We start from the raw sequence: 20,902 nt of genomic DNA, 5'->3' as shown, positions 1-20,902 counted from the left end.
TTAAACATGGCCACAGCACTATCTCTAGTCCCATATGCTATTTCAGCACCTTAACCAACATAATCAAAAAGTGGAGTCTATTTCCCCTCCACAACCTAAGGGAGATTCTTGACTACTTCGAACAATAAAGTTTGGTGGAAGTAATGATAGACTTCCGAGGGTAAGTCATAAAAAGTTTACAGCTCTGCCTAGCTCTTTCACGATGCTTACTCTTGGAACTCAGCCACCATGCTGTGAGAAAGCCTATACAACAGGAGAGGCCACATGAAGATGTTCTGGCCATCAGCCTCAGCTAAGGTCTCAACCAATATCTAGCATCAACTGCCAAACATATATATGAATACATCTTTAGATGATACTATCCCCCAGCCTTTGAGTCTTCCAAGTAAGGCTCCTGTACTGTGGATCAGAGACAAAACATGCCCCCTCTACTTTGATCAAATTCTTGACCCACAGAACTCTTAGCAAAATAAATGGTTGTTTTATGCCACTAGGTTTTGGGGTAATTTGTTACACAGCCATAGTAAGTGGAACAAGGATACTTATATTCAAAATTAAAAGGATAGATTTAGAATGCATGTCTTAGAAACACCTAAAGCAGAGTGCAGCAAGCATCTGTTTGGAGTAAGTTCAGATTTCTTGGCCCAATCCATTTCCATCCCTGGGTACTAAGAGAACTCATAAATTATGTCACTGTCAACTTGTCAGTGATTCTGAGTAAGGAGGGCAGGAAAGGAGCCACAAGGCTTGGAGGATGTAAAATTCTGAAAATCACCCATATGCTGGTGAATTTAATGGTAAGATTTCCTATCATACTTTCAAAATGTTTGTTTTTGAAAATCCCATAAAATGAAGCAGTACTATTTGTCAAGCAGCATGAGTTCACTAAGAGCAATCTGTATTAGGCAAGCTCTATTTTACAGGGTTGCTAGAATAAGAAATCTCAAAAAGGAGGTAGAGATGATAATCCCATATTTTATTCATTATAAGACACCATCAGCTGTAAGTTATATATTTTTAAAATATAAGTTATATAATTATATAAATGATGTCAATTAAAGTTTAAAATGCTTTTGTATTAGAGGTTTTTGTTTTACTCTTATTAAAAATGCTATTTTAGATACTTTAGACATAGATTTCTATCATGTCATTCTTTAATTACATAAAAAAATTAAATATAAGTTAAATAAATGTAGGCGTTCTAAAATTCTTCTCATTCAGAGTCTAACTGAATCAGTTTTCAACTTAGAAAACTTCCTTGATGACTGTCTCCCAGTATATCATTCTCCATACCATTAAGAATGTCAGTAGTGCAACATTTCCTCAATTACCTCCAGGATTTCTTCCAAACTACTGACTCATACTACAAATATTAATGCTGACACTTTCCAATTTGACTAAATTTATACTTTTATTTTTTCTTCGATTGAATCACATGTAACTGGAAGTTCAGTTCAAAGTTAGCGAGAGGTTCCTGACAATGATGTTGAACACCTTATTCATAAATTCTTTGTGATAAATAAATTGGCCACAACAGCTTCTCATTATTCATTAGTTTTTCATCTATTCCTAGGGATTTGGCAATTCCTCCTGCATTTAGTGGGATAACTGGGCTTGTGACAGCCATTCCTTTTGTAGTAACAAAATGTGATGCAGTTTCATGGACTTTGGGATCTTTCCTTTTTTTTTTTTTTTTTTTTTTTTTTTTAGAAACATGTAATTACTTTGTTCCAACAGGACTATGACAAATATGGCATCCATGATATAGACTAGATTCAGAGAACACACAAGATGATGAATACTACCTAAAATATAACACACCAGGAAGGCAAAACAGGGAATCTTTGTAGGAGAGAACACCTGGTATCAAACAGCTGCCCTCAAATGTCTACAAGGCAGAAAGTGGTATAAGAAGGAATTGCTTTCTTTTTTTTTTTTTAATTTCTTTTCAGCATAACAGTATTCATTGTTTTTGCACCACACTCAGTGCTCCATGCAATACGTGCCCTCCTTCATACCCACCACCTTGCTCCCCCAACCTCCCACCCCCCACCCCTTCAAAATCCTCAGGTTGTTTTTCAGAGTCCATAGTCTCTCATGGTTCACCTCCCCTTCCACTTTCCCTCAACTCCCTTCTCCTCTCCATCTCCCCACATCCTCCATGTTATTTGTTATGCTCCACAAATAAGTGAAACCATATGATAATTGACTCTCTCTGCTTGACTTATTTCACTCAGCATAATCTCTTCCAGTCCCATCCATGTTGCTACAAAAGTTGGGTATTCATCCTTTCTGAAGGAGGCATAATATTCCATTATATATATGGACCACATCTTCCTTATCCATTTGTCTGTTGAAGGGCATCTTGGTTCTTTCCACAGTTTGGCGACCGTGGCCATTGCTGCTATAAACATTGGGGTACAGATGGCCCTTCTTTTCACTACATCTGTATCTTTGGGGTTAATACCCAGTAGTGCAATTGCAGGGTCATAGGGAAGCTCTATTTTTAATTTCTTTAACATCTTTTTTTTTTTTAAAGATATTTATTTATTTATTTATTTATTTGACAGCGAGATCACAAGTAGGCAGAGAGGCAGGCAGAGAGAGAGGGGGGAAGCGGGCTCACCGCTGAGCAGAGAGCCCGACGCGGGACTCGATTCCAGGACCCTGAGATCATGACCTGAGCTGAAGGCAGTGGCCTAACCCACTGAGCCACCCAGGTGCCCCAATTTCTTGAGGAATCTCCACGCTGTTCTCCAAAGTGGCTGCACTAACTTGCATTCCCACCAACAGTGTAAGAGGGTTCCCCTTTCTCCACATCCTCTCCAACACACGTTGTTTCCTGTCTTGCTAATTTTGGCCATTCTAACTGGTGTAAGGTGGTATCTCAATGTGGTTTTAATTTGAATCTCCCTAATGGCTAGTGATGATGAACATTTTTTCATGTGTCTGATAGCCATTTGTATGTCTTTATTGGAGAAGTGTCTGTTCATATCTTCTGCCCATTTTTTGATATGATTATCTGTTTTGTGTGTGTTGAGTTTGAGAAGTTCTTTACAGATCCTGGATATCAACCTTTTGTCTGTACTGTCATTTGCAAATATCGTCTCCCATTCTGTGTGTTGCCTCTTTGTTTTGTTGACTGTTTCCTTTGCTGTGCAGAAGCTTTTGATCTTGATGAAGTCCAAAAATTCATTTTTGCTTTTGTTTCCTTTGCCTTTGGAGACATATCTTGAAAGAAGTTGTTGTGGCTGATATCAAAGAGGTTACTGCCTATGTTCTCCTCTAGGATTCTGATGGATTCCTGTCTCACGTTGAGGTCTTTTATCTATTTCGAGTTTATTTTTGTGTGCCAAGAACCATAAGATACCTGGGAATAAACCTAACCAAAGAGGCAAAGGATCTGTACTCGAGGAACTACAGAACACTCATGAAAGAAATTGAAGAAGACACAAAAAGATGGAAGACCATTCCATGCTCTTGGATCAGAAGAATAAACATTGTTAAAATGTCTATACTGCCTAGAGCAATCTATACTTTTAATGTCATTCCGATCAAAATTCCACCGGTATTTTTCAAAGAGCTGGAGCAAATAATCCTAAAATTTGTATGGGATCAGAAGAGACCCCGAAGTGCTAAGGAAATGTTGAAAAACAAAAATAAAACTGGCAGCATCACGTTACCTGATTTTAAGCTTTATTACAAAGCTGTGATCACCAAGACAGCATGGTACTGGCATAAAAACAGACACATAGACCAGTGGAATAGAGTAGAGAGCCCAGATATGGACCCTCAACTCTATGGTCAAATAATCTTTGACAAAGCAAGAAAAAATACACAGTAGAAAAAAGACAGTCTCTTCAATAAATGGTGCTGGGAAAATTGGACAGCTATATGTAGAAGAAGGAATTGCTTTCTTAAGCACCAAACTACCATACAGTTTAAACAACTAAGTACTAAGGCAACAACTACTATACAGAGATTAATTTTGGTTTACTGTGTATCTACTAACTTAAAGAACTTCCCTCCCAGCAACAGAGATGTCCATTTTTATTGGTTAGGATTCTCTGAATTTCAAGTACAGAAAATACAACCAATCTGGCTTAAGCAAATTGCGATTTTTTAAAGGCTCATTTAACTGTGACATTGTAGTTGCCTTTAGATCCTCTGAATCTAGAGACCAGAATGAAGACATCAAGACATACTTTCTCTTTGTCTCACTTTTTTGTATGATGGTTTTGAGTGGCTTGACCCCATGGAGGCAAAAACAGTCACCAACAAACCTAGGTATTCTTAGTCCTTAAATCTGGAAGTCTCTGTAAAAGAAGCCAGTTTCTTTCCCAACGATTTCAGCAAAAGTGTTGGGTTAGATCACAAGACCACCCTGAATCAATCACTGCATCCAGGAAAAGCACGGTAATCTGATTGGTTGAGCCTGTGTCATGTGACCCTCTAGATTCAGAAAGCAGTGAGGAGCTGCATAGAACTGAATGAATTCAGAATGGAAGGAAAATGGTTTTACAAAGAGAATCCAGGCAGACAAAACAACAACAATGAAAACCACATACTTTAACAACATCCACATGCAAGATTTTATATGGAAGATCATCTCAAACAAAATTTAAAAGCAAAAAATTTACAGTTATTTTCAAAAAATTAACACAGAAAGAAAAAAGTTAATTCACTTTATAAAATAGAAATGATACTACATTCTTTGACTAGAAGCAGTGAAACTGAAAATTAATGATAAAATGATAGCTTAAAATTCAACTATAAAATTTCAATAAAAATTTTTTTAAAAAGATTTCAAGAGTCTCCTAATTTTTAGCAAATAGCAAAGATAAAATAGAAACTGAAATGACATATTAAGAACACAATGATGATAACACTACATATAAAAAGTTAAGGAATGGCTAAAGCCCCACATAGAGGAAAATATACAGCTTTAAATGTTTTAATAAATAAGGAACTTAAATACATATCTCAAAAAGCTAAAAGAAAAAAAGAAATAGCAAAAGAAACTAAACCTAGAAAATGTTGAGTATTTTAACAACTTTTTCAGGTAATTGTAGATATTCTTCTTTGGCCCTACACCAAAGCTCAAAGTGATGACTTCTTAAAGATTATATGCAGTGTGGAATCTGAAATTACATAATGAACTTTTTATATTCTGTTACATTAAAATCGACTGGTCTATCTTGTATTTTGAATGGAATTTTTTTTTCTAACCCAAACAGATTTTTTAACATCATGCATTGGTTATTTAGAAAAATATCAGTTCACTAAGCTATGCAAGTCTTCCAAATTTGATACACTGCATTATACAATATCAAAATCACATTTGTTAATACCACCATTGTGAAAAGTCGAAGTGCTAGGGTGTCGAGCAAATTTAAGGTATACATGATAGGAGGTATAAGTTTTCCAACATTCTGATTTTTGCTTAAAAGCTTGAATTTATCTTTGGTGACAGTACTTTAATAGTTTTTATTGATGACAGGCTAACTGTCCATTTTCAAGAAAATGTATGCCAGTCTAAATGAACATAGCTGAGCCATTGTTCCTTGAAGTAAAGATAGTGTTCCATGAAAAAAGTGGCTATTTCAGCTTGCAACTCAAACAAGAATTTCAAGCATTTCCTTGAAACAACCAACTTATTTCACTATTGGAAGTACTTTATGCCCACTTTCCATATAAGAAGACATTTATTCAAGAGTTGAGATTTAACAAAAATAATGCTTTTCCTGCTTCATCAAGGACTTTTTTTTTTTAAATCAAGAACATTCTTAAGGGATACTATTATTTTTAGTTTTGCTGTGAATGTGTGGTATGAAGAATATAATAACAGGGGCGCCTGGGTGGCTCAGTTGTTAAGCTTCTGCCTTCAGCTCAGTTCATGATCCTGGGGCCCAGCATCTGGTTCCCCGCTCAGCGGGAAGCCTACTTCTCCCTCTCCCACTCCCCCTGCGTGTGTTCCCTCTCCAGCTGTCTCTCTGTCAAATAAATAAATAAAATCTTAAAAAAAAAAAAAGAATACAATAACGATATGAATGGCAGTTTGATGTACTTCCTTGATTCATGCTAATATGCCCGCAGTTTTACTTACCATTGGTTTGCATCATTAATGCAAATGTCAACATAATGAAAAATGCAATAATATATTTACATTATTATATAGTCCATTGAAAATCAAGGAACTAGAAGGTCTAGACTTAGGTCCATTGATATATGAAAATTTTTCATATTGTAACAAAGGAATTCCAAATCAATAAGGAATGGGTTTTTAAAAAAAACTACTACATGTACTGTAGAGTGGTGTTAACCATATGTGCATCATTGCATGACAGATCTCCAGAACTTTTTAATCCAACAAATCTGAAACCCTATACCCATTAAACAATTCCTTTTTTCTCCCTCTCCCTAGCCCTTAGCAACCTTCATTTTATTTTCTATTTCTAAGAGTTAAGCTAATTTAGAGACCTTATATAAGTGGATTCATGCAGTTTTTGTCTTTTTTTTGACTGGCCCATTTCACCTAGTTTAATGTCCTAAAAGTTCATTCATGTTGTAGCATGTGTTTAGATTTTTTTTTTCTATTCTCTATTTTTTTTTTCTTTAATCTTTATGTCCTTCCTTCTACTAACTTTGGGCTTAATTTGTTCATCTTTTTCTGTTTTTTGAGATGTAATGTTAGGTTGTTGATTTGAGATCTTTCTTTAAGGTACACATATATGTCTATAGACTTCCTCTTAATACTGTTTTGGCTGCATCTCATAAGTTTTGGTATGTTGCATTTTAATTTTCATTTACCTTGAGATATTTTCTAAATTTCTTTGTGATTTCTTCCTTGGCCCATTGATAGTTCAAGAGTATGATGCTTAATTTCCACATATTTGTGAATTTCCCATTGTTCTTTTTGCTATTGATTTCTAGTTTCATTCCATTGTGTTCAGAAAAGATACTTAGTATGATTTTAATCTTCTTAAATGTATTAATACTTGTTTTGTGACTAACATATGGTCTGTCCTGGAAAATGTTCTATGTGTTCTTAAAAAGAATATGCATTCTGCTATTGTTGGATGAAGTTTTCTATGTCTGTTAAGTCCATTTAGTTTATGGTGTTGTTCAACTCCTCTATTTCTTCTTTGAGCTTCTGTCAGGTTGTTCTATCCATTACTGAAAATGGGTCATTAAAATCTCCTACTACTATTGTGTTACTATTTCTCCTTTCAATTCTGTAAATGTTTGCTTCATGTGTTTGGGTACTCTACCATATGCATATGGTATATGCATATATGCGTATGCATATGGTATATGCATATATGTTTATAATGGTTATATCTTCCTGGTGAATAGATCCTATTATCATATAATGTCCTTCTTTGTCTCTTGAGACATTTTCTGACTTAAAGTCTATTTTGTCTCATATAATTATGGTCATCTCTTGCTCTTTTTGTTAAATTTGCATGGAATAATTTTTTCTATCCTCTGACTTTAAGCCTGTGTGTGTCCTTATATCTAAAGTCTCTTGTGGACATTATGTAGTTGGATGTGGTCTTTTTTTTTTTTTAATCAATTCAGTCATTCTGTCTTTTAATTGGAAGGGTTTAATCCATTTATATTTAGAGTAATTACTGACTAAGAAAGACTTACTGTTGCCATTTTATTGATTGTTTTGTCTTGTGGTTGTTTTGTTCCTCTTTTCCTCTCTTGGTCCCTTTTTAAATTATTTATTTATTTATTTGTTATTTGATAGTGGCATGCTTTGATTCCCTTCTTATTTTCTTTTATGCATCTTCTATACATATTTTCCTTGTAGTTACCGTGGAAATTACATAAAACATCTTCTAGTTAAAACAATCTGTTTTAGGGGCACCTGGGTGGCTCAGTGGGTTAGGCCTCTGCCTTCGGCTCAGGTCATGATCCCAGGATCCTGGGATCGAGCCCCACATTGGGCTCTCTGCTCAGCGGGAAGCCTGCTTTCCCCTCTCCCTCTCTGCCTACCTCTCTGCCTACCTGTGATCTCTGTCTGTCAAATAAATGAATAAAATCTTAAAAAAGAAAAAAAGATCAAGCTTGAAAACAAAAAAACAAAACAAAACAAAACAAAAACAATCTGTTTTAAACTGATATCAACTGCAGTCACAACACTCCTTCCTCCCCTCACTTTATGTTATCAGTGACCCAAATTATATCTTTTTATATTTTGTATTCATTAACATTTTTAGTTATAGCTATCTTTTATGCTTTATTCTTTTAAATTCTATACCAGAATTAAAAATTATTTTTGTACCACCATTACAATACTACAAGATTCTGTATTTGTCTATGTATTTATCTTTACCAGAGGGCTCAATATTTTTGTATATTTTTGTGTTGCTGTCTAGCATCTTTTCTTTTTTCAACTTGAGGGACTTCTGTTAACAGTTTTTATAAGGTAGGTCTAGTGGTGATGAGCCCCCTCAGCTTTTGCTTATCTGAGAAGGCTTTTATTCTCCATCATTATTGTAGGTCAGTTTTGCCAGATAAAGTATTCTTGTTTGACAGCTGTTTCATTTCAACATTCTGGATATATTAAATGCCCATTCCCCCTGGCTCGTAATGTTTCTGCTGAGATAGCTGCTCATAAACTTATGGGAGCTTTCTTTTGCATGACGAGTCTCTTTTCTCTTGCTACTTTGAAGATTCCGTCTTTGACTTTTTAACGGTTTGATTACAATCTGTCTTGTGGTGGGCCTCTTTGGGTTCATCCTAGTTGAAGTTTATTGAACTTCTTGAATTTTATTACCCATTTCCTTCCTCAGATTTGGGAAGTTTTCAGTCACTATTTCTTAAAATATGGTCTCTACCCTTTTTCCCTTCACTCTTCTTCTGTGACTCCTATAATGTGTATATTGGTCCAGTTGATGGTTTCCCGTAAGTCTCTGGATTTTTTTTCACTTTTCTTTTTGTTCCACTCTATAATTTCAAATGGCCTGTGTTTGGGTTTATTAATTCTTTCTTGTGCTCAATTAAGTCTACTTTTGAACCCCTCTAGTGATTTTCAATTCAGTTATTGTATTCTTTAGCTCCACAGTTTTTAAAAGGACGCTTTCTTTCTCCCTCCCTTTCTTTCTTTCTTTCTTTCCTGTTTTCTTTCTTCTTCTATCTCTTTGTTGATACTCTCATTCTATTTATGCATCCTTTTCCTGATTTTGGTTAGTTGCTCATATGTGCTTCCTTGTATCATTTTGAGCTATTTTGAATTTTTTGTATGGTAATTTCTACATCTCCATTTCTTTCGGCTTGGATTTTTTTCAATTTATTTTGTTCCTTTGATTGGGCCATATTTACCTGTTTCTTCATGTGCTTTGTAAATTTTTGCTGTGGGTATGCATTTGAAAATATAGCCACCTCTCCATCTTTACAGATTGGCTACATAGTTAGAGATTCTGGGGGACACTCAAGTCATTTCTGGGATGTGTGTCTTCTCTGAGCTTGAGTTTGTAATTTCCCAGTTAGAGAGATTTTTTGGTCTTTTTCAGGAGCTTATAGTCTTTTACTCCCTTTAGTGTCTGTTTATGATACTGCAGGTTCTCTGGTGTTATGGCAAGCTCCTAAATTCCCTTTTCTCCTCAGTGGCCCCAGGCATCTAAAGCATTCCAGTTCTATCGGTGCTCCAAGTCAGATGAGATAGAAACCAGTCTTTTGAGCTGTTTCCCAAAAGCCAGAACATTGGGCCCCAATTCCAGTCGTCTTTTCTTTCCCTTCCAAGGGAAAAGCTACAAGCTGGGCACTCTCCACTGAGTGTGCCAAGTTTGCTGGCTTCTATCTGTGGTATACTACAAATTCTCCAGTGTTGCAACAAGTGGCTGAGCTCTCCTTTGTTCTCAGCAACCCCCTCCTCTGCTCTCGCCCCACCCCCAACCCCCGCCCTGGAATCCAAATTATACTCATTCTTCATTAGTGCTCTGAGTCAGGCAAGACAGAAATCAGACCCATGGCTGTCCTTCCAAAAGCTGGACATTGAACCTAATTTCCACTCTTCCCTATCCCTCCAAGAGAAAAGCCCTGAATTGGACATTTTATCCTGATTACACTGAGCTGTGCTGGCTTAGGGAAGGAAAAATTGCAGGTTAAATAAAATGGCTTTTCTTACATGTTTCAATGGATTGCTCTTTCTCTGCTTTGAGTTTCTCTGAGTTACTACTATTTCTTAACTGGTTTCTAAAGACTTTTTGGACTATATATTGTTGCTAAGTCAATGTCTCTATAGGGGAAAAAGATCTGAGGCTGCCTATCCCACCATCTTGCTATGTGGTCAGACTTTCACTTTTATTCAGTATAGTTCTTCCTGTTTGAATTTTTTTATATCTATCATATTTTCTTTTTTTTCTAATTTAAATTCCATTAGTCAACATATAGCACATCATTGGTTTTAGATGTAGTGTTCAATGATTATCATATTTTCTTTTAAAAATATGAAGGAAAATATTCAAATTTAAATTCAAAAATATTGAAGGAAAAAAGTGTTTTCCATTACCAAAAAATGGCAAGCATATAAAAAGCATTGGTTTCTAATGTTTTATTATTATAGTTTGTGCTAAAGGTCAGTAAATGTTAGCCTATTTTCACATGTATTATACAAAACTCCCACTATTGCCTTTTCCAAATTCTTACAGCCTAAACAAAAGTGAAAAAAGGCATTTTGTCATAGGATAAGAAATAAACCAACAATACAAATTATTATGGAGCCAACATTGAAAATATCTTTTACCAATGTAAATAAGAATAATTATGAAGTAGATAGATTTATTTAGTTTTCCTTTTCTTTTGGGCTTTAGGCATTAGGATTTTTGTCTTCTTATGGAATAGGAATGGAATACAATCAAGCCAAGGTAAGGTCATTCTATTTTTTTCTGGAACAAAACTGAATTTTTTAAAAAAGAGACCTATTGAATAGTCTCCTCTTTAGGTAAAGGGGCTCACTTGAGAGTGGTGGTTAAAAGCACCAGCTCAATAGTCAGAAGTTTAAGGTTAAAATACCATCAGTTTCTTAATGTCCCATATTTCAGGTTTGCCATGATAGGAAATATCTACTTCATAGGTTTTCTGTGATAATTAAATGAAATATCATGTTCAGTGCCTTTTCAAAGACTCCAGAACTCACTAAGCCCTCCAAAAATGTCAGCCATTTTTACAGATTAAGAGGTCAAAATTTAGAATTTATTTTGGAGTAGTACAAGGTTCATTGCTAGGTTAAGAATAGAAAAGCAATGATTGGTTTGAGCTTCAAATCTAGATGGTGGGTGTAGATATAGATTTTTTTTTTTTAACTTTAGGCACTGATATATTACACCTTTGGAAGTGCTGGAGGAAGCATGATGTCCCAGATGATTTTGGTATGTAAATTAAATATTCTTGGGTCTAAATAGGTGCATTATAAATACAATACTGTCAGAATATTAAGAATATATATGCCTGTGTTTTAGGGGTACAGATATTTGTCAGGAATCAATGTTCTACAGAATTGTGAAGTTGCCCTAAATCATTACAAGAAGGTGGCAGATTATAGTGAGTAATTCACATAATTTATTTTAAGATAAATAGACTTGCTGAGCAATTAGAAGAATAAATCAATGCCAGTTGGTATATTTACGGAAGTATTAAAAGACTATGTTTTTAACATTTGTTATAATTCTTTTAATACAATGTAGAGTTTTCTAATTTCTTAATAGTTACTTTTCAAAGGCTTTAAATGGATGTACTCATCTTTTATTTTTGTTAGAATACATCCCTATATTCTTGTGCGGTACTTTCCTTCAACTGAGAATTTGAATGGCGCATCAATAAATATTAAACAGTTTTTCTAATTCTAACACTTAGAATATGGGATGGTCTGTTAAAAATTCCCAAAGAAATTGACCTAAGATACATATGCTATCAATCTCTATCATTGCACTTGAGAACAACTCAAGTAATCATTATTCTATTACACTATCCTTTGTCTACAAAAAATAGAGCATGAGATTAATACATGTTTCTAGAACCATTTTCAAGTTCATATGTAACATTTCATCTTACATACCACTGAACCAGGCTATATAATAGATTTTTAAATAAAAGACTTCCAATAAGTGAATAAGATAAGGTCCATATGGTTAATTTCTGTAGTCAGAATAGTATCTAAATACACATCTTTGGTATTATCAGGATCTAAGAAAGAAAAGAGAAAAATACCTGCTTTTTAATGTAACATGTTATATATAACAAGATCATTTCATATGCTTAATGAAATTGGAATTACTATATGTATTTCAATATATATTGTCAATATATTATATATTCAATATATTCATTTTCAATATATTGAAATTTCATATTAATTATGAAATATCCATATTCAATATATATTGAAATACATATATTTCAAACTTCATACTCTGTTAGATTTATTCAAACATATTTATCTTTATATTTATTTTCAGAGTATTCATAAGAAGTAATTAAGGAGCAATTATTATTCTTATATTGTCATTTCAATCTTGGAAAATGTCAGTGATAGTAGAGGTCAGTTGTCTGCTCCTAACATCTGTCTTCTTTCCTTGAGCCAGCTTGGCCAAGCTATTCAGGAGGTTCTGATATATGTTGATACAATTTTTGTAAGGATTGCAAAAAATAATGAGGTTTCTTGCACTTTTCTCAGAACCAAATAAATAAAAATCAGTAAATTTCTATCTCCTAACGGTAGATGTCCTTTTTCTATTAGTAGACCAGATCTCTGCACAATTTAAGTAGAATCGGCCTAACAGTGTTTTCTCTAAGTTGACTGTTATCTCCTGCAACCTTGTATAGTCTGGCTATTCTCTGGTTTGTATCTGTTCACAGTTGCTGACAAATTGGAAAAAAGTGAAGGTATTCCAGTGGAAAAAGTGAGACTAACTGAGAGACCTGAAAATCTGAGTTCTAACAATGAGATTTTGGATTGGGACATATACCAATACTATAAATTTTTGGCAGAAAGAGGAGATGTTCAGATACAAGTAATGTATACAAACAAATCTGGGTTTTTAGAACATACAAATTACAAGGGGTTTGGTTGTCTGAGTCCTAAAAGGGTTAACAATGCTCCATCCTAAATGTGAACAGGAAGAGACATCTGCTCCTCTTTTCTTGTTCCCTGCTACTTACAGCTCTATAGCCTATGGGAGAGCCACCTGTCATAGTAATGGCAGTTTTTTCTTTTGCATTTACTCCTAGAAATTTTACTTGTAAAAAGCCTAGGTATTACGTGTAGAAAAAAAGCACCATCCAGTGTTGAGTTGAGTATGAATAAACTCTTAACCAGCATTCAGAAGTGTTATGTCTTTGAGAATGGGAATGGGACAGCATTTGTGTGACATTTTGAGAGCTAAGAGTAAAGGCTGCTAGGCTTATGTTTCCAGGAGTTGCTGTACACTAGCAGGCCAGCTTCCTGCCACTGAGGAAGCCAGATGCCCAGCATCAATCAATTACCCAATAAAAGATACAGCCTAGAATGTTTTCTTCCGCTTCTTTTTTAGACATGCCAACTGCATCAAACTGAAACAGTGTACTATAATAAAATCACCAAGTAAATGTTTTCTTCACTTTTTTCACCCTTTTTATTCATTTATTTTTCAAATTGTGGCATAATTGACTTATTTTCTTCATTCAAATTAATACTATTACTAAATAATTTTCAAAATTTTTCATTTCTAGGTATCTCTTGGACAGTTACATCTAATTGGGAGGAAGGGTCTGGATCAGGATTACTATGTAAGTCAGTCTCAAGATTCAGTTATGTGGGGTAGGGAGGTGAGTGGTAAAGGAGGGTGGGGTAAGGGAGGCAAAGAGAGAGGAGGAGGGCATGGAAAAGTTGCTGGGGGAGAGCCCATTGCTACATCCTTGGTCAGATCAGCTTTCTAGCTTTTGAGAAAGAACAAAGTTCACTAGAGGAAGTTCTTTTCCTACCTACCTCTAAATACTAAGGAGTAGAGGCATTTGGGTCCAGGGAGCATTTGGGTCCTGAAAGAGCATTTGGGACCAGGGAGTTTCCATGTTCCCCTTGAACCTAGCCTCTTCCCTCCCTAACTGGGGTGAGGTAAAGTAGATACCCTCACCAGCCAGCCTTGGACACACCCATTCCCCAAAAGCCAGCTGTGGAAACTCCACCTGGGAGTTTCTTGCTAAGGGTCAGACTGCCTACAATATAATTAGAAATATTATTAAATATCTTTATAAATTTGCAAAGCTCCTTTCAGTCATTTTGCTTAACCTTACCTTATCCCAGGGAGGTTAGAAGACTAATTAACAATTCAAATTTATAGTGGAGGAAAGAACAAATAAGCTTGACCTATACAAGATCTCAGTAAGATACCAGAGCCAGGGGATAAGGTCTCGTCTAGAGTCTATGATTTCAAGGCCATAGATCTCCCCAGATATGAGGAAGTAACTGGGATTCTTTATAAAAGATGGTTTTGCAGTCCCTCTCATTTTATAGGAGCCACGTGCTCACTGTCTCCAAGGAACACATACCCTATTTCAACATAGTCCCAAAGGCTAAGCAATAGAAATAACTACTTTAATAAGGTGGTTACATAAAAGAGTAATCTGTTGTTACTGTTCATTTCACTTTATATTGTTTTTATGAGTGTAACTTGTGTTTTATATGAGATAGAGTACACGTTGGCTAAATGTCAAGGTTAATTTCATAAAATGTGATAAAACAAGTAGCAATTGAAATAAGCACATGCATCTTAAGACAGCTCAACTGAAGGCCTTCAGAGTTTATTAATCCTCATCGTAACCAACGTTCTAGCTTCTTTGATGGGACATTCTAGATTCACAATATTCCTCCTGTGTCAGATTTCAGCCTGCAATGAGTTTCTCATGTTAAATAACAGATACATAAACTAGGAAGAATTACCCATTTTCCATAAGCATGAAATTCTGTTGGGTATGAAGGCACCCAAACCCCAGCTGTAGGGAATACCCATCAATCTTTGCAGAGTACATAAAAGCTCTACAAAGCTAAATACTCCAGGGAAGCTCCAACCATTGTGAATACCAGATGGAAGCTGCCTCCAGAGGAGAATGAAGTATAATCCCAGGGCTGGCAGTGAAGGACTCTGGTGTTGTAGTGGCAATAGCCAGACACTTGGGCAACACCAAGGAGCCCAGTCAGGCTATCCTACGGGCTCATTCACAGAGGTTTTATTATCTCTGTCTTACAGATGAGGAGCTGATTCTGGAGGGATGAAGTAAATTGTTTCAAGTATCACAGCTGAGTAGCAATGTTGTTAAGAATCAGAATGTGAAATTTGGGCTTCAGCATTCTTCCATCAAACCTTACTTCCTTTTAACCTGGGGGTTGTGGCAGTAGGGAGGATAGTATACAGCCTCTAAAATCTAGTTTCCTCATTTATAAAACAAAAAGAAGGAATGATGTAATTGGGTTTCTTCAGCTCTAACTTTCAAGTGGTCAGCTTGGGCTCCGTGCTTCCCATCCAGACATTGCCAAAAGTCTGGTTTAATTCCAGAACCATCAGAGAGGTGCCGGGGGGTTGTCCTTCCAGCTTTCCTTAACCTAATAAACCCAAACCTGCATGGAGGGTTCCAGTCAAGGTTTCAAACCTTAAGACTGATTATGTATGGGTTAGTTTAGGCTGCATCCTAAACCACTCCCCAAATTATATGGCTTAAAACAACCACCAGTTATTTAATTCATGATTTTACCAGGTCAGCAGTTTTGGCTGGCCTCAGGTGAGTAATTCTTCTGGTCCAGCCAGGCTCAACCAATCTTGACTAGACTTGTTCATGCATCTGTAGAGTATTGGCCAGGGTTGACTGGTTTGTGATGACCTCATCTGTGAGTTCTCTCCATATGCTCCCTGCTTTCAGCCAGCTATGCCCATGCTTTTCACATGGCAGCCCAGGATTCTAAGAAGACAAGCACAAAAGTCTCTTAAGGCTGAGAGTTGGAACTCACAAACCACTTCTACCACATTCTTTTGGCCAAAGCAAATTACAAGGCCAGCCAACATTGAAGGGATAGGAAAAAGGACTTCCCTTAATAGGCACAACTGCAAAGTATTGTGGTCATTGCACCTTACCACAGCTTAGCTGTACCAGGATCAACTTGAAGTGGCATGGGAGTGAGAGAAGTTAAAAGGATAAACCCAATTTCTGAAAGGCTGTTACTATAGCTCTTCCCATGGCTGGCCTCTCATCTTCCAAGACTTACCTCCTTAGAGAGTACTTCTGTGATCAACTCTACTCTCCACCACTTATCCTATCACAGTTTTTGTTTTCCTTTTCCCATATCACCCCCGAATTATATTGATCTTGTTTGCTGTCTCCCCACAGTGGAATGTAAGCTCTTATCTGTCTTGCTCATTCCTATGTATCCTTTACTCTGATAGTACATATTAGGTACTTGGTATTTTGTGAATGAATGAATGAATGAATGAATGATAGCACTGTAAACATTATATGTTGGTCCTCAGTCTGAGAACCACCACTTGAGCCAGTATGCTAATGCTTCAATCCACCGAAGAAAATTATTAATGTAAGGTTCTTTATAATTGTAAGTAATGCCCAGTTTACTGCCCGGCAAAGTATTAAAATACCAGGAAATAACTAGTTGGCTTTTTTAGGCAACATTTTCACCTCTCCCTCCCCCACTACCAAATTCTTAATTACTGAGAAATATTGTGTATGCAATCCTTGATTACATTATCTTGAATTTCTACACATACATTTTAATGTAATTTGCATTCCTAAATTTATACAGGCTCAGGATGAATTGGATTAGGAAAGCTGGGTATTTGGGTGCATATTATTAAAGTGGATATGGCATAATTAAATTAAACCTAGCAGAGGCATAATATCAGATATGTAAGGGCAACTGCTTTGTCTACTCTAATACCCATTAAAAAGACAGGTGCTAATATCATCCCTTTTCAGGTTGATTTACATATTTTGAGATAAAAGAAGTATTCATAAATATTTTTTAAATAATACATTTTCTTGGCATTTCATTCTAGAGGAAATATTACAAACTGATTAAACCTAGGGATTTTCTTGAACCAATGAAAAATTATGCTCGTTGTAAGAACTTAGGTGTTTAAATAATAAAATTTCACTTCACATAAACATACTATATTTCATCCTATCTAAGATCCCATCAACTATAAGATACTTTATGTTCTATTGAGAAAGAAAAACATTGCCAATATAAATTACATGATGCCGTTGATAGTAAGAAGTGTCCTGATTAAAGTGTATGTGGGGGTTATATCATAGAATCAGTAAAACACGACAATAGGTACTCAGTAAGTATTTGAAGGAAGGATGGATGTGTCTTAGTCTGTTTTAGCTGCTGTAACAAAAATACCATAGTCTGGGTGGCTTATAAACAACAGAAACTTATTTCTCACATTTCAGAGGCTAGAAGTTTGAGATCAGAGTGCCAGCATGGTTGGATAAGGCCCTCTTCTAATTTATGGACTTCTCATTGTATCCTCACATAACAGAAAGAGCGAGCTAGCTCTCTAAGGCCTCTTTTATAAAGGTGCTAATCCCATTCATGAAGGCTTGGTGCCAGTCACCTTCCAAAGGCCCACCTCCTAATACCATCACTTTGGGTATCAGGCCTTTAAAATTTGAATTTTGAAAGCACACAAATATCCAGACCACAGTAGATTGATGGATGGATGAGTAGATGCATGGATGGGTAGATGGATGGATTGATGGATGGATGGATTGATGGATACTTAACTCTTTCAGAGGAAGGACTCATCAAAGTAGATTGCATGATACTTTTAACTTTAACATAGTGTTTAGTAAATGTGCATACAATTAAAGCAATAGCACTAAAGGCAGGTTAATTTAAAGACAAGTAAAAGAGAACTGCAATGCTAAGTAAGCCATGAGAGTAGAAGAGTGTAGAAGGGGAAATTAGAGAAAGCTTCAATTCCTTTGGTCTTTATGGGATCATTATATTGAAAGATGGGGAAAACTCCAGGGTTCTTATTTTCTTCTGATTCTTATTTGCTTGTTTTCTTTTAACAGTTCAAATATAGCTTCTCAGAGTGACAGTTTTTTCCCAGAATTTTCTATTGCCAAATATTTTGCAAGCCAAATTCTGAAACTGGACAGTGAAAATTATTTCACAGATCATAGTATGAAAGTTATAAGGGACTATAAAGCTTAAAATCCAGTTCTCTTTTTTTAGAGATTTATAAACTTACCCTTTCATCTACTCCCTCATGCATTCATTCCAGAAATATTTCCCAAGTGCCTCATATACAGTAGACACTGTGCTAAGTTCAGACATTTAAATCTATGGGTGCATGCCATGACAGTCACCTACATGTATATTTGTGTCTTGGCTCAGTGGAGGCATTCTTAAGAAATACCTTTATTTTCTGTGTTAGTGGGGTCTGATAAATGTGATTAGTAAATCATACAGTTGATTTGTTTACTGATAGATGATTGATAAATCATACATTGCTACAATTTCCCCCTATCCAACTGACACTTAGGTTATTCCCAGACATTTTGGACAGTATTTGTTGTTTCAAGATTCCCTTATGCTCATAAATTTCCAATGGCTTGTTTTTTCTATCATATAAAATAGAAGTCTTGGCCTAGTACTCAGAATTGTTATAATAAGGCCCCATCATATTCTTGCAAGTCCTAACTTTTAGATACTCTGCTTCAACCATACTGAAGTAATTACTATTTCCCAGACATATGTTGGACATTTCTATCTCTATTCCTTGCTCATGTCATTCCTCCAACCTATGATGCCCTCGGCACTGGTGAATCCTGTCCATCTTTTATAAGACCTTTGCCATTTGAGTCCTCTTTCTTGACAATGTGAAAGCAGAGTACTAAGTGCATGGAAATTGGAATCATGCTACTAATGTGACTCTGGTACCCGCTGCTTGACTTTGAGTGTCACAAAATTGGCTCAAATATTAATAGTACCTTCCTTCTAGTGATGTTGTGAAGATTAGGTAAGACAAAGCTTGTAAAACACATATGTATAATTCTGTTATTCCATACCTCTCTCATTCTTTTTGGGGTTCCTTTTATCCCAACTATCACTTACTGTCATTGCTACTCGCATATATGCCTTTCTTCTCAGCAGTATTGATAGGGAAAAAATGTAGGGATGGTGTTTTTTTATTCCTCTGTGACTTACTTATAATAACAAGCTACCATATACCATAAACCATATACATACCATATGCATAGCACTTTCAATCAAGTTTCTGAAAAAATAAATGAAGACTAGGAGAGATGGATGGATGTATGGGTGTATGGTGTAGTGAGATGCAGCACTGGTGGCGTTTATATTTAGTTGTGTCCACAAAGCAGACTGACTTTAATAACAAGGGTGTTATTAAAAACAGATAAATTGGCAATATTTCTGGAGTAAATTTTACATATAGAAGAACTACTCATGTTTCTTCCTTAAACCTCCTCTTCTTTTTGAGAAGGACCAGATCCTTGCATGTCAACCTAGTCAAAGCTTTTTAAAGAGCAGAAGAGTTGTGTCCTAAAAAGACACTTCAGAGAGGATCTTCATTTCTCATTCCTGCAGCGGATTTCTGTTAATGCTTCATGTGGTTTCTGAGGAGAACTTCTGAGGGGTCACAATGAGGCCTAGGGAATAGGGTAACAAGGCTCAGGTCGACCCTTATATGTGCTAGACTGAGCATTTCATTCAGTGTTCTGACCTAAAGAGAATCAGAGGCTGGCTGGTGTCCTTTGCTTTTGATTTAGGAAGAATGGGGCTGAAGTTTACCTCTGTAAAAAGACCTTGTCTCAGCAGGCGGCCAGGTGTGCGTTGTTTCACTCACTCTGCCTTAGAAACATTAGAAAGCTACATATCCAATTCTACCAAATTATACAAACTGTCTTATAAAATAAGTACATAGTATCAATATCAAGGCATACTTTTTCAAAATAATAGACTATGTGGTTGTAGAGCTGGGATCCATCTGTCCGCCACAAAGCCACATGCCCATCATGCCTTTCCACATGCAAGAAACAAGCCCTCACATTTTAAAATTTTTAAAATAAACTCTTCAGGTTTGTGGTTGAAATAGCATTTGAATAGTGCCTTAAAAAGTGTAGGCATTTCATAGATTTTTTAAAAATGCATGTTAAATGAAATAAAGTTTGGTTTGAAGAGACATTTCATAGGGTATGTATGTGACTGTCAGTAATACTGTTCCTTTTCTCTCCAGAAAGCATTATACTACTTCTTAAAGGCAGCAAAGGCTGGGAGTGCAAATGCCATGGCATTTATAGGAAAGGTACATGCTTCATCTTGATTGGTATTTTTTCATTGCTTAAAAATCTTAAGAAACTAATGGTACCAGCAAACTGAACCCAGTATAGCACGACAGATGTCTTTCATGGAAGCAGCTGACCAAGGCATTCCACTCCAGACTGAGGATAGTATACTTGAGATGACCATTTGAGAAAAAGCCCCATACAACAGCAGCCTCTATCTGGGGCACCAGAGGTAGCCTTGAAATTGCACCTGGCCCAGGGCTCCTGGACTGAGTGTAGTTCAGAGATCCCTACCACCCCCATGACCCCCTGCTCTGCCATGTAACAAGACATCTGGGTCAGTTGAACATCTAACTAGTATAGGCTTCCACCGAATGAGGTGCCTCCTTCCTACACCGTGGGAATGAGAACCAGCTCTAGGCTGACTAAAATCCATCCTTGGGCCCTTATCAAGGGAGGATCTTCCTCAGATGCTGAGCAACTTTTGTGGGCAATTCCTCTAAAGAGGCACATTTCTTTTTTTTTTCCTCCTTCAAAGACCACTGACTCCCCCAAGTGCTGCCCTTGGCTCCCTGCAGCCAATTTGCATTAG

General features: G+C 36.2%; 1 protein-coding gene across 1 annotated transcript in view; it reads left to right on the top strand.

The window, feature by feature from the left end:
• SEL1L2 (SEL1L2 adaptor subunit of SYVN1 ubiquitin ligase) overlaps nt 1-20,902 on the top strand; it is a 113,924-nt gene that overhangs the window by 69,632 nt on the left and 23,390 nt on the right. The window contains exons 7-12 of the mRNA XM_080814495.1: nt 10,824-10,877; nt 11,322-11,381; nt 11,472-11,553; nt 12,868-13,022; nt 13,720-13,776; nt 20,262-20,330. Coding sequence (XP_080670621.1) covers nt 10,824-10,877; nt 11,322-11,381; nt 11,472-11,553; nt 12,868-13,022; nt 13,720-13,776; nt 20,262-20,330 — 477 coding nt within the window. The remainder of the gene's footprint in view (nt 1-10,823; nt 10,878-11,321; nt 11,382-11,471; nt 11,554-12,867; nt 13,023-13,719; nt 13,777-20,261; nt 20,331-20,902) is intronic.

This window comes from Martes martes (genome assembly GCF_963455335.1).
Source record: "Martes martes genome assembly, chromosome: 9".
Taxonomy (NCBI): domain Eukaryota; kingdom Metazoa; phylum Chordata; class Mammalia; order Carnivora; family Mustelidae; genus Martes; species Martes martes.
The sequence above is the reverse complement of the archived record's forward strand: the minus strand, read 5'-3'. Positions and strand labels throughout refer to the sequence as shown.